This window comes from Armigeres subalbatus, chromosome 2 (assembly GCF_024139115.2).
Source record: "Armigeres subalbatus isolate Guangzhou_Male chromosome 2, GZ_Asu_2, whole genome shotgun sequence".
Taxonomy (NCBI): Eukaryota; Metazoa; Arthropoda; class Insecta; order Diptera; family Culicidae; genus Armigeres; species Armigeres subalbatus.
The window spans coordinates 76,810,885-76,836,921 of record NC_085140.1 but is presented as its reverse complement, the minus strand read 5'-3'; the positions used below and the strand labels follow the sequence as shown (position 1 = coordinate 76,836,921).

The 26,037-nt window shown below is 41.4% G+C and overlaps 1 protein-coding gene across 12 annotated transcripts in view; it reads left to right on the top strand.

The window, feature by feature from the left end:
• LOC134209273 (calcium-binding protein E63-1) overlaps nucleotides 1-26,037 on the top strand; it is a 370,945-nt gene that overhangs the window by 218,988 nt on the left and 125,920 nt on the right. The window contains exon 2 of one of the 12 annotated variants that reach the window (XM_062685265.1): nucleotides 14,316-15,367. The exons of 10 other annotated variants lie outside the window; for them this stretch is intronic. In XM_062685265.1, the coding sequence (XP_062541249.1) occupies nucleotides 15,331-15,367 (37 nt within the window). In that variant the 5' untranslated portion in view covers nucleotides 14,316-15,330. Of the gene's footprint in view, nucleotides 1-14,115; nucleotides 15,368-26,037 lie in introns of those variants that run through there. One more of the 12 variants, XM_062685264.1, reaches the window with a different exon arrangement.

Here is a 26,037-nt window from a genome sequence, read left to right as displayed (position 1 = left end):
TTTGAGGTATTTCAGCTGCTCATCCGGGTATTTGACGTCATGTTTGGTTTGGCGTAGCGTCGTGCACGGGTTATGGTTCTTCAGAGAGCATCTTCCGGATAGGCAGAGCTTCATGGTACACGGAACAATAAGACAGAGCCAAGAAAAAAATTGAGAAAAAAAAAATTGAAGTATTAGACTTTTATGTCAGACGAGCAAAGAAAGGCATAGATGGCCTGCAAATAAACCACATCGCGATCTCCCAAAACACCTCGAACTTCCCTGAAGGATTGTTTACCTCGGGCCACAAGGGTATCCAATAATTGCTCTCTTGAGGCGCCATTTTCCGTGCAATACCAAACTACGTGATCGATGTCATCGTAACCCCACACCGACATAGGTTGCTATCGATCGTTTATTCTATAGAGATGTGCGTTTAGTGAATAGTGATTGGACATAAGCCTCGACATCGTGCAAATGAAGCATCGGCTTAAGTCCTTACTTCTGAACCACGCTCGTGCAGAAACTTTAGGGACTATGGAAAATAGCCACTGTCTAAGTTCGTTGTGTGAGCAAATCATTTGCCAATTTTAAAGAATACTCTGACGGACTAATGGGAAAAACTCGTTGTTCGATATTTGTTTATCATAAACTTCAGCTTCCTGTGCGCCCACCTTTGCATTCAATGGGATTGTATAAACTCGTCTTATGACAGGTGAAAACATTCCACTAAAAAGCTCAGAATAATTTTCTTATTGAGCTACTAGTTTGTTCTTGTTAATAGCAAAATAAACAAAAACAGTTTGCAACAGATTGCAATCTACGCGGATTACGGCCTAGTTTTTCTTATTGAAAATTGGCACGATCGCTATTGCGTTCCAAAGTTATTAAAAAACCATTTGGAAAAAAATTCAAAAACGATTTTTTTTTTCAAAGGTTACAGCAATGCATTCAAATGACAGATATGAATTGATGGAAAAAGTTAAATCTATCCCCCTAAAGTACTATTTCGACCTCTCTTAAGTGTTTTTCTTGATTTTTTAATGCGCGAGAAATGCACCACCAACGCTAGGTGGATTGATCTAGTTTTTTTTTTTATTTAAGAAGCTTTAAATCTAGGCGTTCATTCACCTCTGATTAAATATATGTGTCGCAATCGTTGTTATAATTACAATTTCAAATTTCTTCAATTTTACATTTTGAAATTTTAATTTTAAATTTTTTTAATTATTTGAATAGTATTGATTTGTTCTTTAGGTTTTTACTTAGCACAATTATGTTGTTACTAAAGCCTATTTTCAATATTTTCAATTTTAATACAGCTGAGTAAGAGATTTTTGACCGTGAGTTCCACGTTACACGTTTCGCAGTTTGATAAGCTAATATTGTCAAATAGGTGTTTCTTCGTCATCAAGATATGACCGTTGCTCACGTCTATCAGTTCGGTCATTCCATTTTTCGATGGATGGTTTACAGTTTGAAGGAATGTTGGACGGTGTGAATCCCATTTGGATTGAAATTTTTCTCGAAATAGTCCTTTAATCCGATACAGGTACCGATCTATAGAGTGACCTAGCATTTCGGCCTCGTTCTGCTGCTTGATCCGCTTCCTCAAATACCTAAGATTCCGGAGTGCCCCGGTATCCAACAGACTACTATGTTCTTTTTTGTTGTCATTTGTTCAAAATCTTGGATAATCGGATGATCGGATTCTCCCTTTTCGATTGTTGTTACGCAAACGCAACTTTCTGAATCTGTCATGGTATTGGTAGGCGTTTTCGGGGCGTATCGCGCTGCCGCTACTAAGGCTGCTAGCTGCTGCTTCTGCTGTGTATACACTACATTGATGTTGTAAGCTACTTTCGACCAATAGTCTGTTACCTACTATCCCAATCCCGACCTCATACTGGGCTTAAGAACCTTCGGAGAATATCTTGGCGTGTGTTGGGTTCTTTTCATTGAGGAGTTCTTTGGTGAATCTTTTCGCTAAAGTTACATTATGGCCTTTTTTGAAGCCATATTTGATGGACCAGTCCACATTGATGCGGGCGGCGTCATACTCGCTGTAGTTCGGCTATGTGAGGGATGAGATGTCCGTCCAGTAAACTCCATGAAAATGGTGTTGCAGCCTCGTGGTAGTGTGGGTAGGCTTTGCTGGGTTTCTCGGCCAGTTGGACATATTTGCGCGCAAAAATTTCGGCAATTCGCAGATCCCGTGGAAGCTCACCGGCTTCTACAGCGAGACTTTAGGTCTTAGAGGATATAATGACTTTCTTAATAGCTTTTTGAAAACAGGCTGCAGCATATTGGTAATATCCATTCCATAGAGTTCTATACCGTATGTTAGTTTTGATAGTCCTAATGTATTGCTAATTTCCCACAGTGATAATCGACTGGGTTTAGATGATAACGCTTTTATAAAGTTTATCCGATTCAAGAGAGCTTATTTTACTTCTAGAATGGTATCATCGTCTATCATTATCGCTGTTTTTGGTTTCCTCCATCTGTGTCTTGTTCGTTGACATACATGCAAGATACAAGACTTAGCTGTCGAAAAACTAAGCTTGTCTTTCCTAGACCAGTAGTTTACTGCTTTTACCGCATCCTTGAGTTGTCGACGGACTGCTGCTAGTTGTTTTGATATTGAGATCAACACAATGTCATCCGCGTATACCAGAATTCGCACCGTTTTAGGCACTACTTCGAATACAGTATTCATGACTAAAAGAAGCAGCGTTTCAGCCAATACAAAGCCTTATGGGACTCCTCTTTCTTGCAGTTTCTGCGATGAAAGGTCCCCACCATAGCAGACGTGAAACCTGCGGTCCTTCAAGAATTCGCTGACACATGCTTTCAGGCGTTTTCCGATGTTCAACCGTTCCAGTTGTTGCAGTATATGTGGTCACCATTCCTGGTCGTATGCCTTCCGAATGTCAAGCAGAGCAAATTCGAGGTGTGTTTTCTTTAGTTTGGATTCTTCGATGATTTCTTTTAGTTCCGCGAAGGACATAGCCGTACCTCTCCCGGCTCTGAAGGCGTGCTGGTTCGGGTTCAAGATTTTGTTCGTTTCAAGCAAATTCAATAGTCGGTGATTACCATACGCTCATATATTTTGTCTATGCTTATGAGCAGCGTGATTGGGCGGTGGTTCTCTGCAGTGTTTAGTGTTGTTCCTGGTTTAGGGATTGGTACAACTAACCCCTCTCTCCATCGGGTTGGGAACTTGCCTTCGATCCAGACTCGGTTAAATCATCGTAGCATAGCTATTTTTCCGTTTATTAGTAGTTGTCGAATGATTGGATAACCAAGATTATCTGTGCCTGTAGAACACCCTATAGCAACGTCGATTGCTCGAATGAATTCTTGCAGGTTAAAAATGCTATTCAGTGTAGCATTCCCTTCCGGTAACTACTTCAGATGTTCCAATTGCAGATGTCTCTTAAAAGTGGTTGGCAAAGTGTTCGGTGATAAATATTGAGTCTTGTTCATGCATTCCTTCTATGGTAAGTCCTCGGAATCCCGTTTTTCTTATGCCGCAAAATGTTCCTCATGATTCCTTTTTTGATTCACATTATTCACAGTTTTTCTGGCAATGCTTCGAGCTAGTTGAAATTCCCTTTTGATTTCCAAATGGAAAATTATTCTTTTACAATTACAATGTTTGCTTTCAAAGGTGCTAATTTATTTTTGTTTTGTGGAAAATTTTCATTTGCAATTTGCATTAGTTGTGGAAATTTTAGAATTATTTATTGATTATGGATCGACTGTGCGATTGAGTTATATTTATTGAACGGCTACTCAGTCTTACAGTTTCACAAAGAGTTTATTATCTACCCGACGTTTCGACACGGGAATTGTGTTTTTTTCCTAAAAAGACACTATTCCCGTGTCGGGAAACGTCGGGTAGATAATGAACTCGTTGAGAAATTGTAAGACTGAGTAGCCGTTCAATAAATATAATTATCTATTGCCCATACCCTGATTTCTTAATTGTCAATTTCCTAATTGCTTATGGAAAACTTCTAATTCTTCATGGGAATTTTATTTTGCTGCCGTTGTTTTATTATATATGTACAGTACACTCTTATAGTGCTAACCATGTTTCTTAAAACCTAATTTATCGACATGAGAAGATAAGAATTGGTCCCACATTTATCAATATCTAAAACAATACATTGATCCTTTTATGTCCCATTATCCATCTGTTGTGAGGCCTCGTGGCGGTTGGTTGGCGGCGAGACGGAAAAACTATATTTCAGTACAATTTGTCATCGCCATCTTCGATGTGGGCAACCAGCAGTGGCACCATTCTGTCCAATGGTGGTGAGGGACATCGAGTCCTCGAGACTGCTGGCGCGGTTGCTTTCCCGTTGATCGAGTTTGCAGCGGCTATAAAAGTGCCTACGCAGTTCCCACACCACCAACCAGTGAGACACTCACAAGTGAGAAGCAGTGCGAAGAGAGTGCAAAAGTGATTTTAATTAAAGATGCGATATTCTGATGAAGTGTATCATCATCATTATAATTATCATCATCATCATCAGAAGAAGAAGAAGAAGAAGAAATAACCGTCGTGGAAGAGTTGACAACTGAAAATTAGCACCATTGATTAGCGATTGTGCGGTCACTGCGCCAGCCAAACCGGACTGCGCCGGGTTGAGAAGAGACGGGGGTTGCGACTAAATGGCCGGGCCACGATGTGTGTCTAATCGGAATGTAAACAGCGCAGAACAATCGAGATCGGTTGTTTATCGCTTTAGATCTCATGATATGCTGTGAATTGTGATGATGGTGGCTTTCGGCGACTTGTTGTCGATGAAGGATGACTTATCCCCAACGTGTGAAGTTCCGTTCGCTTATGTTCCACAGAGAATTCGCCAGGAGAAAACAAATCGCAATTTATTGGAGTGTTGTGTAATACTTGTACGGTACGGTGATGAACTATAATTTATTGAACACCTTGTTCATATTCATGTAGCTCCACGGAATAGGGTTACGGCCCCTGAACTTCATCTCATAGCTCCTATGTTTATTCCATTAAATACAAAGCAATGAAAACAAATTTGTATTCACTTATCATAAGACGAGTTTGTACAAACTCGTCTTATGACAAGAGAATTCCACTAAAAAGCTCAAAATAATTTTCTTAACAAATTTGTATTGTTCGTCATGTTTGTGATTTTTGTTTTGTCAGAACTATGCACGCATGAGATGAATATATGTTCAGTGAGATGGAGTTGGGAACAGTTTCCTCTTTTTCATGTAAACTTTGAAACTACAATCCCAGTGAATAGCTTGGGATCACCCCTTGGGAGTGGAGTCGGTTGTTTTTTTTTTCGAATATTAAGGGTCAACTAGAATTGCGTCAAAAAAATGATCACAATATTGCAACAGCCTTCCTATCAATCTTAAATCGAAAAATACCTAGAGAATCAGTCCCCTTACTACTTGATGTTCAGAGACGAGGTAGCGTGCCCTGTAACGTTCCAACACCTCATCAAAGCAAATATTCATCTCGGCCAGACGGACTGCTGTAATGCTGTAAGTTCTCATGCCCCTTAGGGTGTCGAGAATCAATCATAGACATTTAATTTGCACTCTTTGGAGCATGGTGCATGATTTTACAAACCACAACCGGAACAAGTCTGGGCGACCGGCAATAGGTTGGTTTGGTCGGTACTTTTCCAGATTTTTTATCGGGATAGCCTTAGAAGATTTTCAGGCGGAGGAGAAGTAGCTAATCAGGAAGCACAGGTTGAAGATCGTTGCAAGGTAATTGAAGAACTTTACACTCATGTAGAGGTGTGCGCCGGTTCAAAAATTGGCGACGGCGGCGTTTGTTAAAATTTTAGTTAGCGTCGGCAGCGGCTTCGGCGTCATGCCGGAAGCCATTTTAGCCGGCTCCTACTATGAATTTTTAAGGAAAATTGTTTCAAGTTTCAACAGGAAAATGTCCGGAAAATCCACGGAAAGTTTCTGTTGAGTATTCTTCGAAATTTACACCGAAAATTCTTCAAATTTTCCGCGGGAGATTGTTCAAAATGAGGACATAAAAAAAAAGCTATGAAAACAGCAAACTAATTGCTGTAGACAAAGAGCGCAATACGCAATAAAAATATATTTGTGGGATTTGGCTGATGGACAAAAATCTCATATGAAACCTCGTCATTTCCCGTAGTGGCACCACCCAGCCGTCTCTCTCAAGGCACTAGGAGAGAACGTGCATTATTTTAATTTGTTATTTGTTACGTGTTGATTGTTTATCTTTATGTTTGTATAAAATAAATTTGTTACAATATTTCAGTCGGAATCTCTGGAACAATCCCGTCGGAATCACTAAACAATTCTCATCGAAATCCTTGGAGAATTCCCGTTGGATCGTATTCATCACATTACCATTAAGATAGCTTAATGAGGTGGTAAAATGTCCGAGAGTTTTTGAAAAGAAGCTCAAACTAGAGAAAATAGATGCAGGGGCTGTTCGCCTAGGCATCGGGGCTAGTTACGCTAATGCGGAAAAATCCACGGAAATTCCAAAAAATCATCGAAATTTCTACGGAACATCATGCGGACTTCTTTAATTTTGAATCAGCGTGGAAAACAATAGACCACCCGCGTGACAAATTTTTAACAGCGGCACGCTGTTGGTAAGGAAAACATCAAGCTAATAGAGTGCTGATGTGCCTGATGTTTTCCACTTCCTTTCGTGAGTGGCTTAGCTGAGATCTTGTCCATTGTGCATCGCTGAGATCTTGCTACAGAATAGTGCTGTTTTGATTTCTTCGCATTTTTCCTAGGCTTGCTGCTTTGCATTGAAATCAGCTTCGATAATATATTCACGCTAACTTTCACCTACTCAGTGACTGAGTAAAATTGTATTGTTCTCTCTTTCTATCCCACGGAAATTTGACTCAATTTCCGTCAAAAGCAGGACAACTCAAAACTATGAGTAATCCTGGTTTTGACGGAAATTGAGTAAAATTTCCGTGGGATAGAAAGAGAGAACAATACAATTTTACTCAGTCACTGAGTAGGTGAAAGCTAGAGTGTTGTCCATGTCGTCGAGTCGCCTTACTGTCGTTACGCAAATCAATTGCCGAAGCATCTTCGATGTTGGCGTGTTTTGGACATCAGGCTGTGATTAAGGTGACCGTCGGAAGTTTCAATCTCATGGCCTCCATTAATTTGAACCAAAAGCTCTGTAACAGACGGCAGTTGACGTTTCATCGTAATGCAATTGCCACGCCCCGTGTCTGGAACTGATTCTGCGATTCGACGATTATGGCGATGTCAATGTTGTGATCATTGAGAAAAAAGGTAACTCATAGGTTTTGTTCTAGATAGAACAAGTGCTCCAATTCAGAATGTTGACGGAGTCTTCAAGGCGCGCTGAATCAGCGGCCTGAGTTTGTCGTTCCGGAAAGGCTTGGTGACTTACTTCGAGGAGTCAGCACACAATTGATTGGCGGAGGCACTAGATCCAACATTGCTCCATCCAGAGGGAGAAGCATTAGAAATCGGAGGTGCCTCAGCGGCAACGGCAGGCAGACGGAATGCTTGACGATATCGCTGAAGTCGTACCAACGTCGGAACTTTGTATCGTTCGTACGGATAATGGTCCACTGTCTTCGGAGGTGGAAAACGTCGATATACGACTGGTTTTCGTTGATACTGCTTACGGATCTTCAATTACTCCACGCATTTCGTACAGTCACGGCTGCTGTTTCTGTGGCTGGCCCTACATTTAACGAACTTGAGCGCTCTGCTTTCTCGTCCATGTTGATGCAATTCTGGGATGCGTGGCTTCCTACGAGGCTTAGTATGGCAGTTACGTGCCCTATGACCAAAAGCACAGTAGTTGCATTGTGCCGCATGCACTCCTTTGGCCGGTACCGCTTGCACTCAAACTCAACCATGATGTCGAAGACAAATCCTATCTCCAGCTGGTCCGCCATAATGACAGACCCCTCTCCAGTTGGACCGTTTGGATCCGGGATATTGGCATATTTCCGTAGCCTCTTGGACCCGCTCGGAAAAGTGTTTTTCTTACTCAGCTTCTCTTACTGGGAGAAGATAAAAGCCGACGGCTTTTGTCGATTGCGACCCATCGCAATGGCAAGATAACGTTTATAATCATCTGTGGATTGCAACAGCGCCGCTCGATTTGATTCCACAAATGACAGCGGGCTATGTCATTTGATGATGATGATACCGCGCTTGTCATAGGCTCGAGTAAAAACGAAGCGGAACAAACGAAGGTAAACTAACTCTACTTATGTAGAGACACTGTTAATTGACAGTGCGAGATACACGGCTAGTCGTGTTGTTTGATCGAACTAGAATTGCTAAACAAGTTCATAAGAAAGTACTCGGATCACATGTCGGAACTAGCCGGAATGGGATCTTATGTCTTATATTGACTTTTTGACTTACTTACTTACTTACTTACTGGTCGAAATTCATTCGGCCCAAAGCCATTTGGTCGACTACCACTAGGACGAACGAACCATTAGGCAGAAACCCATCTGGCCGAACGGGTCATCTGCTGCATAGGTCGTTTGGCCGAATAGATCGTTTGACTGAATACATAGGTCATTTGGCCAAATATGTCATCCGCCGCATATGTCATGTGGTCGAAAATCCCGTTTGGCGGAACTGGTAGAAAGGGTCATTTGACTGAATGGATCATATGGCCGAAAATTATGTTTGGCCGAATGGCCGAAGCTGTCGTTTGGCAGAAAGGGCCACTGTGAAAAGTGAAAAAAGAAAAATGAGGAATGATAAATAAAGCGTCTTACTTCTTACTTCGCTCCTCCGATTTTTCACAGTGAGAAGTGAGAAATGAGACGTGAGAAGTGATACGTCTCACTTTTCACTTGTCAATCATCATGTCTCACATCTCAATGCGAATGTGAAACAAGTAAGATATGATAAGTCAGAAAGGAGGCATCTCACTTCGCTTTTCTCACTTTTTACAGTGATAAGTAAGAAATGAGGAGTGAGATATGCGATGTCTTTCGTCCCTCTTCTCATTCATTATTTCTCGCATCTCACTTCTCACTGCGAAAAGTGAGAAATGAGAAGTAATAAATTATGGGTAAGAAGTAAGAAATTATGGGTAAGGAAGGAGGCGTCTCACAATGCTCTTCTAACTTTTCACGGTGAGAATTAAGAAGTAATTTTAAGGAATGATGGTGAGAAATGGGGAAAAGGTCGTTTGGCCTAAACCCATTCCGCCGAAAGTCATTTGGCCGAATGCCACTAGGCCGAAAGTTGTTTGACAGAATATACAATCGCTATAAGAAAACACAACTGTGCAATAAAAATCCTATTCGACTAAATGCTGATGTCATATTAGAAATTTGGAGACAGTACTCGTCGATAGCAAATCCTTCCGCACGCAATGGCATATGAGCAAGTCAAACCACCTTCCTTTTGCCAGTGGAGATATATCAGCTTCCACATTGATATTCTTCCCTCCCCCTTTATACGGGAGCTTGGCAGAAGGAAGGTCGTGTGATATGTGCCATCACAAATATTGCCCTCCGCTCGCTTTCAAATCGACTTCTATAAAAACATTCTTCATGCCTGCCGTATCTTAACGGAATTATCAATTCTATACTTTCGCCTCTAATTCTATCATGAACATGTACGTCCAAGTTTGGAAGATGATATTAGCATTTCCATATCATTGTAAATCGTTTAACTTCACGTAGAAATAACACACACGAAATCATTAATTTAGAATATACCATTTGGCCTTCTGGCTGAAAGGGTCGTTTGGCCAAAAGGGTCATTTGGCCGAAAGGGTCGTTTGGCCGAAAGGGTTATTTGGCAAAAAGGGTTATTTGGCCAAAAGGGTCATTTGGAAGAAAGTGTCATTTGACCGAAATGGTCATTTGGCCGAAAGGGTCATTTGACCGAATAGGGCATTTGGCCAAAAAAGACATTAGGGCGAATAGGTCATTTAGCCGAAAAGGTCATTACAAAAGTGAAAAATTAGGAGTAAGAAGAGAGACGTCTCACTTCTCACTCCTCATTTATCACTTCTCACTGTAAAAAAAATTAAGAGCGCGAAGTGAGTTGTGAGACGTCTCACTACTCACTTCGCGCTTCTCACTTTTGACTGTAAGTAACTGTAACTCACTTCTCACTCCTCGTTTATCACTTCTCACTGTAAAAAAAATTAAGAGCGCGAAGTGAGTTGTGAGACGTCTCACTTCTCACTTTTGACTGTAAGAAGTGAGAAATGAGGAGTGAGAAGTGAATCGTCTCACTTCTCATTCCTAATTTCTCACTTTTCAAATGACCTATTCACCCAAATTACCCTTTCGGCCTAATGACCCTTTCGGCCAAATGACCCTTTCGGCCAAACGACCCATTCGACCAAACGATCTTTTCGGCCAAATAACCCTTTCGGCCAAACGACCGTTTCGGCCAAATGACCTTTTTGGCCAAATGATTTTCGGCCAGATGGATTTCGGCCTAATGGTTTGTTCGGCCTAATGGCATTCGACCAAATGGCTTTCATTTCATTTCAACACACACTTCCTACCGTGAGAAGTAAGAAATGAGGAGTGGAAAGTTTGGCGTTTCACTCCTCATTTAGCTCTTCTCACTTTTCACAGTGGGAATTGAGAAGTGAGAAATAAGAGTGAGAAGTAAGACGTCTCACTACCCACTTATCTATCATCATTTCTCATTTCGCTGTTCGTACTTCTCACTTTTTGCAGTCAGAAATAATCCATGATTAGTGAAAAGTGAGAAGTGAACCGTCTCACTTTTCACTCCTCATTTTTTACTTCTCACTTTGAAAAGTGAGAACTTCGGATTGAGTAGTGAGACGTCTTGCTTCGCACTTCGCACTATACACTTATCACTCTCAATTTTTCACTTCTTATTTCTCACAACTCATCTCGCCTTTCATCATTTTCGCAGTGAGATGTTAGAAATAAGAAATAAGGTGTGAGAAGTGAGACGTCTCACTCCCCATTTCTCACCTCTCACTTCTCACTGTGCAAAGGGAGAAGTGAGAGGGCCTACTTTCGCTCCTCATTTCTCATTTCTTCTTTTTCTGCCAAATAATCTTTTCGGCTATCCTAGCAGCAATAGTGTGGTATGGTAAACGCGGCCGGACTAACACCCAAAAAGGATGCCGCGGTGGCTGTGATATAAATTAATCTGAACTCGTCTATGGTTCTTCTAAGACTGCCTTTATTATTATAAAAATAACTTGACCTAAACTCAAGAGTACGATTGCTTACCCTCAAGCAGGTAGCAACCATTCTCTTTGCTTTCTTATCTCAATGTTTCTTCACATGCAGGACCAACTGCCTGCCGTTGGCGCAACAATGCTTAGGATGTAATGAAAATGTATTACATCCTCTCGAAAAGAAACATGGAAATGATCTTTTTAGGCAGACAGGCATGTGGTGATGCTCAAACTAGTCCTTCCAGCTCACCACAGTGGTATAGAGGTTTCTGCTACTTATAATGCAACTAAATTTGGTTCGAATCCTTGGGTTACATTTCGCGTCTAAGAGCATGTAAATAAATCCGAAATAATTGAATCCTATACCACATTGCTTGATAATTCTTAATATTCGATCAAGTTTAATCATCCCGAACGTGAAGCAAGTGATCAATTTCCAAGAGAACGAGTCTTTCGGGGTACTCCAAAACGATGACGAATAACCAAGGTTTTTGCAATGTCGGATGCAACATTCAGAACTGATTGATCGGATAGATCGCATGTTCTGAACTCCAGGACGTTTTGGAGACACTGAAATAGTTAACGTTTATTCAAATTCGATCATTTTATGTTTTAGTATTTATTTTTGGACATATTTCTTAGTTCATGACATATCGTTTCTAGACGTATTTACTGATCTATTTGAGGATTGAACATCCGAAAAATATTTTTTTTTTTTTGTTAAATATCTTGGCTGTGCATATGCACAGCATATGTTTCGAAATGGACAAATTGATATGAAATTTGCGAAAAAGAATCCACGTGTCTTGGAGGGACTCGAACCCTCAACCTCCTACTCTCTAGATAGGCGTGATAACCCCTACACAACAAGACCACTTAAAGGTCACGTTTGCGGAAAAGCCATCAGAATCCGAGTACCAACCTCCACCGCGGTTAGCTCTCTTTTGCAAATTGAATATCTTTCGGATGCTTGATTTGCCCAATCTCCACATTTGCTTTACTGTTGTATATCCACAGCCAAGCGAGTGCACATTGTTTATTAAACGAGAGGATCGCACTCCATGCCCCCAGCAACGGACTGGGCGGGACGGTATAGAATGCGAATTCAATCGCACTCTGCTGTGCCAAAGGCTTGCTTGGCTAAAGCATTTGATGAGTTTGATTGCCTTTACGTAAACGGTCGCGTGTACTCAGACGACTAATGACGGTGAAAGACCGACACTTGATTACAATTAATTGCATATTATTCGGCAACTCGGCCGTACGAAAACCATTTTTTTGTTAAATATCTTGGCTGTGCATATGCACAGCATATGTTTCGAAATGGACAAATTGATATGAAATTTGCGAAAAAGAATCCACGTGTCTTGGAGGGACTCGAACCCTCAACCTCCTACTCTCTAGATAGGCGTGATAACCCCGATAACGGCCGAGTTGCCGAATAATATGCAATTAATTGTAATCAAGTGTCGGTCTTTCACCGTCATTAGTCGTCTGAGTACACGCGACCGTTTACGTAAAGGCAATCAAACTCATCAAATGCTTTAGCCAAGCAAGCCTTTGGCACAGCAGAGTGCGATTGAATTCGCATTCTATACCGTCCCGCCCAGTCCGTTGCTGGGGGGCATGGAGTGCGATCCTCTCGTTTAATAAACAATGTGCACTCGCTTGGCTGTGGATATACAACAGTAAAGCAAATGTGGAGATTGGGCAAATCAAGCATCCGAAAGATATTCAATTTGCAAAAAAGAGAGCTAACCGCGGTGGAGGTTGGTACTCGGATTCTGATGGCTTTTCCGCAAACGTGACCTTTAAGTGGTCTTGTTGTGTAGGGGTTATCACGCCTATCTAGAGAGTAGGAGGTTGAGGGTTCGAGTCCCTCCAAGACACGTGGATTCTTTTTCGCAAATTTCATATCAATTTGTCCATTTCGAAACATATGCTGTGCATATGCACAGCCAAGATATTTAACAAAAAAATGGTTTTCGTACGGCCGAGTTGCCGAATAATATGCAATTAATCCAAAAAATACTTCAATGCCTTTTATGTTCTTTCTACACTAGTTTTGACAGGATCCAGTAAAAAAGAGAAATCTATACGTTAAATCTATGTACAAAAGGTAAAGCTCATAAGCTCAGAAAGCATTTAATATTTTGTATTTTATTGGAGTATTTATTGTGGTTTTGAAGATAACTGTAGAAGCATTATATAAATGAATCAGTGGCGTAGCCACGGGGATGGTTTTGGACATAGACCCCACCTCCCCGCAGAGATTAGAAGATTTTTTTTCGAACCCTCTTAAATTAAAAAGTTTAGAAAACCCCCCAGACCAATTTTCTGGCTACGCCACTGAAATGAATTATGTGACACTGGACCATTCGGTAGTAAAATCGCCATACGCCCAAAAATGTAATACCTGGGCCTGTGTTAGCACGGTTTTCTACCAAGAAGTATTTTAGGAACACTCACTACTCGAGTAGCACATTTTAGGCCGATTTGGTTGCAGCAACTTATATGTGACTGGGTTTGGTCGTACACAGGAATTCGTGTATGACAATTGGTGCTTTTCACATGGATTAGTTTCATCAATTTATCATTCTATCCTATTTCGGAGATTTTTACATAGAGTGACTTTATTGAGCGATGTAAATTCATTGTGCTTTTTTAGCAAATTTACTGGCATTTCTCTAAACTGTTCACATAAAATAGCTTAATTTACTCCCTCAGGATATGTAATCCAAATCTTCAATTTATTCATCACGTCAATACAGCTGGCACTAATTAATTGATCAAAATTATTCAAAAATTAGTTTCATTCTCAAGCATAGAGTCCAATCGTCGAAGCCCACCATTTGACCTTGGAAATTAACAGCTTTCAAAATCCGACACATGAACGACAAACAACATTGATCTCCTTTGCTCGATGTCTGACGCGGCCCGCTCGGTGATGCATCGTGGTGGCATTGATTACGGAAACAACAGATGAAACAAACAACTCGTGACACCGCCATATCGCTACGAACTCTTCGGCGAAGAATTTTCACGCTCGTACTCTTCTTCAATCGGTGGCGTAGCTCGGTTTAAAGCGAAGTGTGTTGCAGTTCGACATTTCGTACCCATACAGGTTTCGGTTTTTCTTCATCGACTATTTTAACCTGAGAATTTTAACTACAACTATCTTCTATTTGGAGTGGAGCATCAAGTGTACGGAAAAAGGAATCTACGCTTCTCGAAGAACGTCCACGAAGAGAGCAACAGTGCGCCAAATAGTGCAGTTTTCCAACAGCACCAAAGTGAATGAGCGAGTAGTGAGCAGAGCAGGAAAATCGTAGAATGAAACCGTTTATGTAATTTATGTTCGACAACATCCAGCGGCAGTGGCATTAGTCTTCGGAACTAGTAGTGATGTATCCAGAAGTGCAAAAGCCTAACTTAAAGCAGTGATAAAAACGAATTTGATTTACAAAAAAAAAACAAAATTTCCGAATAGTGGTGTTTCCCCTTTTCCTCAACGTAACACCTTGTCCAGTTCTTCCGCCCCTACCGACCGCAAAAAAAAACAAGTGGGAAATAAGCCCCATCGCCGCCCGCCGCCCTCCTACTGCGAACGTCCAAGTAGCGCACACACCCACTTTTGTATTTTGAGTGAGCGCCCGCTGTGCCTGTGATTGATATTGGTGTTGTTGTTCTCGGTCGTTATTTGTGCCTACCCGGACTGTGTGCTTGCCGACGAAGACGACGGAAATAAGCGGAAAATCGGCTCGAGTCAGCTGATCGCTTCTTTGAGCGGAGCCGAGGGACCTCCCACTTGTCCATTTTCCGCCCCAACGCCCGGCGGCGTCCAACTTCCAACTTCACCAACGGCGGTGGGTTCGTTCGAGAAGAATATTTTGTGTTTTGGCATTTTCTACTCGTGTGTCGCCTCCGCAGCAGTGTGTAGAAAGTAAAATCCAAGTGATTTGTAGCCTCCCTTCCCTACGCTATCCGTGTGGTGGGTTTATTTTCGCGGGAGTGTAGATAGAAAATTGATCGCAACGCTTCCAGTGAACACGGACGGGCGGAGAAACAAGCAAAAATAAATCACAGGAAAGCATCGGTTATTGGATTCAGAAGTTGAAACAGAGTTAGCGGCAGCAGAAATGAGTCAGAATTTCATCAACTTTTCAGAGATCAGAGGTAAGTTCAGTTTGGTTTGTTTACAGAAGCGAAATTGTCACTTCAAGGATGGGTGTGTGGTTTTATTTTTTGATTACTCAAACAATATTCAAAGCAATGTGCAATTAAGATAGCATACTCAGTGGACTAAAGGTACCATAATAGTTATGCGTGCATGAAGTTTTAATATATCAAAACAACATTCGTACAATGGTCGAATTTTGCATTTCATTGTCAGAAAATTCATGGAGGTAAAACAGTCAATAATTTCTATTTTTATGTTCAAGCACTAGGACTTTCAGAGCTTAATTAAAATTAAGATCATCGTTCCGCAATTCGTTTCGATCAAGTATCTATGTCATAGAAATGGAAAAGGAAAAACACAAACTTCCACTGTACAACATAGTCTTCTTAAAATAAAGTTTAGTGGATTTATGAATTTTATTTAGAAAATAAAGTGTGCCACTTCTGGTTGAAATTTATCTCACAGAAATGTTGCTTTACCCGTGTTGGAGCCAATTGTAGTTTAGCAAAAAAAAAGTTAAAGTTTTATCATCCTAGTTGATACCTATAAATTATCCAACACCGGTCTCCATGGGTGTCAGGAGCTCGACTTGCAGTGACACGTAATAAATAATTTCCAATGTCACTGTCACTGACATACTTCTTTTCCGTTTTCACGTCAAGTATCGTATACCTTTTTCTTGAAACGGGAAAATATCCACCGTGGGACCAAGAAAACGCAAACAGACACGACACGCAAACACAATGTGGTCGGGATGATGATAAAACGGATTTTTCATCTTGTTTAAATATTCCGTTTATGCGAAGCTCAAGTCGCTGCTTGGTTTCAAACCGCTTTTGCAATGTGATAATAATTTTATTTTACTAGGACGACGGGTCTTCAGAATGAAAATATAAGTTTATGTCTAAGCTCTGTGAAACACCTTCCAATAATAAATGGCGTAAAATTAATTCTGAATAAACGTTTCATGGTAATGACATCTCAATTTGACTCATTTCTTGAGAAAACATTGCACATCATAATCACGATGCTACGATTTCCGCGTGCAAATCATACTCTGGTTTTGGAATTTATTAAAATTCCTATCAAGGGGAACGAGTTGCTTTTCCCGGGATCCTTCGGCAAAGTTTTTAGATTTTTAATCGGAATCAGCTATCATTAGGGGCATGTGCCAGTTTAACGAACGCTATACAGTGATTACAGGAACATTTTCGCGGTTGATTCGCAGCAAATGCTATTTTAAGCAGTCTTTTTTGATTCAGCTGACTAGCTAGCAAATAAGAAAATATTCAACCAACAATTTTGAATAAATGTTCTCACCGTTTACTGCCGCTAACAGCAAGTGGAGCCCCATATACAGATGTGCTCGACTTGCGGTTAGCGGCAGTTTAGTGATTCATTATTTCATGAGTTGAAAGACTTCTAAGACTCTGAACTTTCTACCAAGTTTATTTATACACCGCTACTCGATCCATAGAAGACTCATTTAACATTAAAAAACACTGACTGATATAGGAAGATCTTCTTGTGACCAAATGTATTACATTGTTATCACGTTATGCATTAATTCAAAATAAAGTAAACGAAATTTGTTTATTGACTCTGGCAAACAACTGATCGGCTTTCCAAACGTACCGGCTTTTATCAATAATAGCTTCCAAACTTTTCGGTATGTTTACGGTTAATTTGCTATCTGATTCACGGTCCAAATATCAACAAGCACCTCTTCAAACTGACTCTCCTCTCCAGCCCCTTCACGCACTCGTATTACACACACACATTTTGGCGCTGACTCCGAGTATCGGAAAATTGCGTTTTCTATTTATGTATGCACTTTCAAGTGTACACACCCATATTTGGTAGTAGGGGTATGAGGTGTTTCCAAAATATTGTTAGACAATATGGGCAGCATTTCGAAGGGCTAGACTAGGGACTTGCCAAGCATGTGACAGGACTTTATTTTTTCTCAAAAATTAAAATTTTGTTCCGTTTACTATTTACCCAACCAGCGGATGACAGATTTTGAAACAGTTCTGCATAAGAAACTCGCTGAAACTGAAAACAGGTTTTCGAGCCTCTTGAAAGGAGGCTTCCGAGCCTCTTGAAAGGAGGCTTCTGACCTCTTGAAAGGAGGCTTCCGAGCCTCTTGAAAGGAGGCTTCCGAGCCTCTTGAAAGGAGGCTTCCGAGCCTCTTGAAAGGAGGCTTCCGAGCCTCTTGAAAGGAGGCTTCCGAGCCTCTTGAAAGGAGGCTTCCGAGCCTCTTGAGAGGAGGCTTCCGAGCCTCTTGAAAGGAGGCTTCCGAGCCTCTTGAAAGGAGGCTTCCGAGCCTCTTGAAAGGAGGCTTCCGGGCCTCTTGAAAGGAGGCTTCCGGGCCTCTTGAAAGGAGGCTTCCGAGCCTCTTGAAAGGAGGCTTCCAGAGCCTCTTGAAAGGAGGCTTCCAGAGCCTCTTGAAAGGAGGCTTCCGAGCCTCTTGAAAGGAGGCTTCCGAGCCTCTTGAAAGGAGGCTTCCGAGCCTCTTGAAAGGAGGCTTCCGAGCCTCTTGAAAGGAGGCTTCCGAGCCTCTTGAAAGGAGGCTTCCGAGCCTCTTGAAAGGAGGCTTCCGAGCTAGAGTTTCCATTTCCCGGCCATTTATGGTGTCCCGGGATTCGGGATGAAAATTCTTGTATATCCCGGGAAATCCCGGGATCCCGGGAATTTTCGATGTTTTTAAAAACATTATTTTTTTGTTTTGAAAAAGTTTTTTTTTCGAAATTTAGGGGTAAAGTACATATTTTAGAAAGGCCAGATGATACAGAATTCAAATAAAAACTAAATTCAATTTCAATTTTTAAACCATTTCTAAGTTTTCATTCAAGCAGCGGATTTTATGTGGCAATACTAGGTAGTATCAGACACCTCGCTGTAGACGGAAGATGCACAGTGGAATCGCACTGGGACCATAAGCTCACTAGTCACAAAGAAAGCACAATAGTAGGGCTCCCTATACTTCATTGCAGGTTACTGACTGATACTTCTACCAGCAGTTACAGTTCCCACTATTAACCAACGGGTCATAGACCCAGGAAAAGTTCCAGATCTACAACTTGGTGTCGATTAACTTGTCCCAAAAACTTTATCAAAGACCAACTAATTGAGTACCGTCGTCGGGGGGACAATGGGTCGGGGGTGAGAATGGGTCAGCGCCTTCACCGACAGTCTGGAGGTCAGGTCAGATGACAAAGTCGTTCAAAAAGGTCTCATATAATTAAGTTTTCTTGTCCTCAGATATATTAAATCTTTTCTACAAGGATTCTTTGTAGTTGAAACAATGACCCATTGTCACCCCCATTTGACCAATTGTCATCCTCGACGACGTAATCGCAGTACGGGATCCATGCATCGGTTGTATAAGTCGCGTGGCACCGTGGGATCATGAATTGGCTGCGTTAAACGTGGGTAGCGTCGTACCGAATTTATCGGGCGGGTCAGCAAAAGTCTAAGAAGGGCTTCAATCCAAAACATTCAGAAGCTGGTCAGCAGAAGTCCTGAAGGATCTCGGAACTCGGACCAAAACATAAACATAGGGAACCAAGAGCTCAGAATGACTCGCTCGGTGTTAGGAGGGCCGAGGAGATTAACGTGGCGTGTACACTATGTAATGCAAATTAAATTACGCGTTAAATCGAATCGCAAAATGAAATAAAATAGAAATATAAACTTTATTTGATGTATTAAAACTATTTTCACATCAATCAATTGGGATTTAAAATTAAAACGTTTATTTTTGCGTCCTTTTTTGGAGGAGGCTTCCGAGCCTCTTAAAAGGAGGCTTCCGAGCCTCTTGAAAGGAGACTTCCGAGTCTCTTGAAAGGAGGCTTCCGAGCCTCTTGAAAGGAGGCTTCCGAGCCTCTTGAAAGGAGGCTTCCGAGCCTCTTGAAAGGAGGCTTCCGAGCCTCTTGAAAGGAGGCTTCCGAGCCTCTTGAAAGGAGGCTTCGGGGCCTCTTGAAGGAGACTTCCAAGCCTCTTGAAAGCAGGGCTTCCAGGCCTCTTGAAAGGAGGCTTCCAGCCTCTTGAAAGGAGGCTTGAGCCTCTTGAAAGGAGGCTTCCAGGCCTCTTGAAAGGAGGCTTCCCTGAGCCTCTTGAAAGGAGGCTTCCTGAGCCTCTTGAAAGGAGGCTTCTGAGCCTCTTGAAAGGAGGCTTCCAGAGCCTCTTGAAAGGAGGCCTGAGCTCTTGAAAGGAGGCTTCCGAGCCTCTTGAAAGGAGGCTTCTGAGCCTCTTGAAAGGAGGCTTCCGAGCCTCTTGAAAGGAGGCTTCGAGCCTCTTGAAAGGAGGCTCTGAGCCTCTTGAAAGGAGGCTTCGAGCCTCTTGAAAGGAGGCTTCCTGAGGCCTCTTGAAAGGAGGCTTCCAGGCCTCTTGAAGGAGGTTTCAGGCCTCTTGAAGGAGGCTTCCAGGCCTCTTGAAGGAGGCTTCCAGGCCTCTTGAAGGAGGCTGAGGCCTCTTGAAAGGAGGCTTCTGAGCCTCTTGAAAGGAGGCTGAGCCTCTTGAAGGAGGCTTCTGAGCCTCTTGAAAGGAGGCTTGAGGCCTCTTGAAGGAGGCTTCGGAGCCTCTTGAAGGAGGCTTCCGAGGCCTCTTGAAAGGAGGCTGAGGCCTCTTGAAAGGAGGCTTCCTGAGGCCTCTTGAAAGGAGGCTTCCAGGCCTCTTGAAAGGAGGCTTCCTGAGCCTCTTGAAGGAGGCTTCCAGGCCTCTTGAAAGGAGGCTTCCGGGCCTCTTGAAGGAGGCTTCCGGGCCTCTTGAAAGGAGGCTTCCAGAGCCTCTTGAAAGGAGGCTTGAGCCTCTTGAAAGGAGGCTTCCAGGCCTCTTGAAAGGAGGCTTCCTGAGCCTCTTGAAAGGAGGCTTCTGAGCCTCTTGAAAGGAGGCTTCGAGCCTTGAAAGGAGGCTTCCGGGCCTCTTGAGGAGGCTTCCAGGCCTCTTGAAAGGAGGCTTCTGAGGCCTCTTGAAGGAGGCTTCCAGGCCTCTTGAAAGGAGGCTTCCTGAGCCTCTTGAAAGGAGGCTTCCGGGCCTCTTGGAAGGAGGCTTCCTAGCCTCTTGGAAGGAGGCTTCTGAGCCTCTTGGAAGGAGGCTTCCGAGCCTTTTGAAAGGAGGCTTCCGAGCCTTTTGAAGGAGGCTTCCGAGCCTCTTGGAAGGAGGCTTCCGAGCCTCTTGAAAGGAGGCTTCCGAGCCTTTTGGAAGGAGCCTCTTAAAAGGAGGCTTCCGAGCCTCTTGAAAGGAGGCTTCCGAGCCTCTTGAAAGGAGGCTTCCGAGCCTCTTGAAAGGAGGCTTTCGAGCCTCTTGAAAGGAGGCTTCTGAGCCTCTTGAAAGGAGGCTTCCGAGCCTCTTGAAAGGAGGCTTCCGAGCCTCTTGAAAGGAGGCTTCCGAGCCTCTTGAAAGGAGGCTTCCGAGCCTCTTGAAAGGAGGCTTCCGAGCCTCTTGAAAGGAGGCTTCCGAAAGAAAAAGTTAGTGATCGTCATAAGACATAGACCAAACGCCTTTTCTATTTCAAGAATTCAGACCGCATCGTGCTTTCGTGCTGTGCGGTTCTTTCTCTCTTTGCGGAAGGAAGTTTTTAATACTACCCGAAGCTATTTTAATTTCAACGGTGCTTCTTAGCGCTATTTGTACCCACTGATCCCGTTACGATCTTTGCAAGGACCCGTACCTTCGTTTTACGTTGGACCCGTTTGCGGAAGTAAAATTCCGACAAGCGGTGGTAATCCTGCAGGGACACCGTTCTGGGAAAAAACCTCTTAGAAGGTCACGTCTCCACGCTCAGCAATGAGTATTAACAAAACAAGAGGAAGGGGGAGTCTCTGAATTCTCCACTTCCTTCAAAGAAACAAGGTTTCAAGACCGTCCTGCCCAAGCGCGGAAAAAATAGAAGGAAGCTGGAGAATTCAGATATTCCTTCTAACTCTAATATCGGAAATAATTCTTCTCCAATCGAACTGAGCAATCAGTTCGATTTGATTAATGATGAAATTGAGCAAATCGAATCTACCTCTAGCCCAGGTGATTCGATTCATGCGAAAAAGGATTCCGCCAATTGTGGTATCTGTTGCCGAGTTTTCTGGCTTCCGGAATGAGATTTTGAGTAACCTTCAGGCGATCAAGGTTTCATTTCAGATTGCTAGGAAGGGTGACTGCCGCGTTTTACCGGGATCCTTTGACGATCGCAAACGTCTTCTTCACTATTTAACTGAGAAGCGCCATAAATTCTTCACATACGACGACAAAACTGAGCGATTGTTCAAAGTCGTCTTGAAAGGTCTCCCCAGTGATGACAAATCACTGGTGAGATTAAAATTGAAATTTCTCAATTACTTGGATTTTCACCAGTCCAAGTAATTAAGATGAAAAAGAAATCCCACTCTGGTACTTCCCAGAGGGGCATTTCTCAAGAATTTTATTTAGTTCATTTTAACAAAAGTGAACTAAATAATATGAAAAGTTTGGAAAAGGCCTGTATTATGTCCCATGTCCGTGTTACATGGGAACATTTCCGCAGGCCTGGAGAAAATTTCCAAAACCCTACCCAGTACATTGTCACATGGATGCTAAATGCATGATTTGTGGTGGAACCTCTCACGCCAAGGACGCATGTCCTGTGAGAGAAGATTCCAATAAATTTAAGTGCGCAAACTGTGGGGGCAATCACAAATCCTGGGAATGTCCAAATTCCTGGGAATGCCCTTCACGCAAAAAAGTTTTGAATTCCCGTGCAAAATTGATGACGGGAAATTCCAATCGGATCCCAGATTCGACGGGTAGAAATTTTTCAAACGCTCAAATTTCGAAACCGGTTACCGGTCGAGCAATTCATACCCACCACAATTCACAAACAAATTTTGCCGCTCGTCAACGGGTAGCAAGCACTTCAGTAAATTCCAATTTTTCGAATGTACCTACGTATGCAAACATCGCTGCTGGTAGACAAAATTTCTCTTCTCAAAATGAGGTTTATACCCATGTCCCAACGGAAAATAATGGTCATGTTGCCGATTCAGGTAGCATGACTGCATCCGATTTTGATTTTTTAACTGAACAATTGCATCACATGATTGATGCAATGTTCAAAGCAAATACCATTCCTGAAGCTATTCAGGTTGGTATAAAGTACACACAAAAAATTGTTATCGGACTCCGTTTCAATGGATCCAAATAATGGTGTGAAAGTTCTAAATTGGAATGCCCGCTCTCTAAAGGGTAAGGAAGATGAATTATTCAACTTCCTAACAGTTCATAATGTGCATATTGCCATTATAACAGAAACTTATTTAAAGCCCGGACTCTCCATTAAAAGAGATCCAAACTATTTTATCTACAGAAATGATCGTCTTGACAGCGCCTGTGGTGGGGTCGCCATTGTCATCAATAGACGTATCAAACATAAATTATTTTCTTCGTTTGAAACCAAAGTTTTTGAAACCTTGGGAGTTTCTATTGAAACAAATTTTGGACAATTTTCCTTCATTGCAGCCTACTTGCCTTTTCAATGCAATGGGCAGCAAAAGAATTTGTTGAAAGCTGATCTTCAAATTCTGACTCGCAACAAATCAAAATTCTTCGTAATTGGTGACTTCAATGCCAAACACCGTTCATGGAATAATGCTCAAAGCAATTCCAATGGTAAAATTTTATTTGAAGATTGTTCTGCGGGATATTATACTATTCAATATCCCAATGGACCAACTTGTTTTTCTTCCAGTCGAAATCCTTCTACAATTGATTTACTTTTAACGGATTCAAGTCAGCTGTGTGGCCAATTGGTAACTCATGCTGACTTTGACTCTGATCACCTTCCTGTGACATTTGAAATCTCACAAGAAGCCATTTATAATCCAATCAGCTCTACTTTTAATTATCTCGATACCAAAAGTGATATTGATAATGCTCTCGTATCTTTGACAAATTTAATTGTCGAAGCCAGAGGCATTGCAATTCCTAAATGTGAAATTAAATTCAACTCCATTATTATTGACGACGATCTTCAGCTACTGATCCGTCTTAAAAATGTGAGAAGAAGGCAATACCAAAGAACTCGCGATCCCGCGTTGAAAGTTATTTGGCGAGATTTGCAAAATGAAATTAAAAAACGTTTCGCTATTCTGAGAAATACCAACTTTGAGAATAATGTCTCGAAGTTGGATCCCAGTTCGAAACCCTTTTGGAAATTAACAAAAATTCTTAAAAACCTCAAAAGCTAATTCCAGCGCTGAAAGAGGGAAATAGAATTTTATTAACAAATGACGAAAAGGCTCAAAAGCTTGCTCAGCAGTTCGAGAGTGCCCATAATTTTAGTCTAGGTCTCACTAGTCCAATTGAGGATCAGGTTACACGGAGCTTCGAAGATATTCTCAATCGAGATAATGTTTTTGACCCTTCGTTGGGAACTAATTTGGATGAAGTGAGATCTATTACTAGAAAATTTAAAAATATGAAAGCCCCGGGTGATGATGGTATTTTCTACATACTTATCAAAAAACTTCCTGAGAGCTCTTTATCCTTTTTGGTTAATTTATTTAACAAATGTTTTCAATTGGCATACTTCCCAGATAAATGAAAAAACGCCAAAGTTGTTCCAATTTTGAAGCCGGACAAAAATCCAGCTGAGGCTTCTAGTTATCGCCCAATCAGTTTGCTTTCTTCAATAAGCAAACTGTTTGAAAAGATTATTTTAAATAGAATGATGGTTCATATTAATGACAATTCTATTTTTACTGATGAGCAATTTGGTTTTCGCCATGGGCATTCAACCACTCATCAGTTATTAAGAGTTACGAACTTAATTCGGCTCAACAAATCTGAAGGATATTCGACTGGAGTTGCTCTTCTTGATATAGAGAAAGCATTTGACAGTGTTTGGCATGAAGGTTTGATTGTAAAATTGATGAATTTTAATTTTCCTCTGTACATCATTAAACTGATCCAAAATTATTTATCAGATCGCTCGCTGCAGGTAAACTATCAGAATACTAAATCTGATAGATTACCTGTAAGGGCTGGTGTCCCCCAAGGCAGCATACTGGGGCCCATATTGTATAACATTTTTACTTCTGACTTACCTGATTTACCACCAGGGTGTCAAAAATCTTTGTTCGCAGATGACACGGGCCTCTCAGCCAAAGGGCGAAGCCTTCGTGTCATTTGTAGTAGATCGCAAAAAAGTTTGGATATTTTCTCCGCTTACTTGCAAAAATGGAAAATTTCCCCGAATGCTTCCAAAACTCAGCTTATAATTTTCACACATAAGCCGAGAGCTTCTTATTTGAAACCTTCCAGCAGACATATTGTCACTATGAATGGGGTTCCAATTAATTGGTCTAGCGAAGCTAAATATTTAGGACTTCTGATAGATCAAAAATTAACTTTTAAAAATCACATTGAAGGCCTTCAAGCCAAATGTAACAAATATATTAAGTGCCTATATCCACTTATAAACAGAAAATCAAAACTTTGTCTTAAGAACAAACTTTTGATTTACAAACAAATTTTTAGACCTGCCATGTTGTATGCTGTGCCAATATGGGCTAGTTGCTGCAATTCCAGAAAGAAGGCACTCCAGAGGATTCAAAATAAAATTTTGAAAATGATTCTGAAGTTGCCTCCGTGGTATAGTACCAATGAACTTCATAGAATTTCTAATATTGAGACATTGCAACAAATGTCCAACAAAATAATTTCCAATTTTAGACAAAAATCGTTGCAATCTTCTATTGCAACGATTAACTCCTTGTACCCTTAGTATAAAATAGGTTAAGTTTAGTTTAAGTTGAAAACATTGTAATTCCTACATGGTTCAATTCAACCAGAGGAAAACATTCTAACTGCCAGAGGCAATTGAAATGTATTAATAATAACTAAAAGCGTAACATAACAAATAAGGATGATAGTGTTAAGAAAACATGGAACACCTAGTCTAAGAGATGAATGCATGTATTAGATAATTAGCAAATAAAATTAGTTAAAAAAAAAAAAAAAATTTCAGGAATCCAAATAAAAGAATCGGGGGTTCTTTGATCAATTTCGCATGAAAGGCAGTAAAAGAAAGGATGTTGTGCTTTATATTAAAATTAAAATTTCTAAATTATTTTAATAAATATATGCGAAGAATAGCGACTAGCCGATAAATTAATCATATTCCTTTAAATCACCGAGTTGAAAGTGATAACAAACCCAAAAATAAACAATTGCACACTTTCATCCTCTGTCACGGGACAAAATTTGTATCTAATACTTATTTTATATTTATAATGCTCCTCAAGCAACCATTGTTCCACACTTTACAGACTTACCAGTAAATTATTTGTGTATAACCATGAATAACGAGCTGTCCCAGGCCACGTTTTGCTCTAAATATGGAAATATCAGGTTTTGTACGTTCCACCGGGATACTAAGTGATATTTCGACAGTGCCCAATGACGTCAATTGTCATTTTTTATAAGATCATCAAATGATATTTCTTGAGTAACCATGAAGATAGAGCAGTCGCGTGACATGTTTTAGTGCAAAAATGAAAATGTCCATTCCTGCAGGTTCCCCCGGAGCATGTCCATTCCTAAGATGTTCCGGAAGTGGCGAATCTCTTACACTTTACAGACTTACCAGACGCAATTTTGTGAAAAACCATGAAGAATGAGTTGTCGCATGACA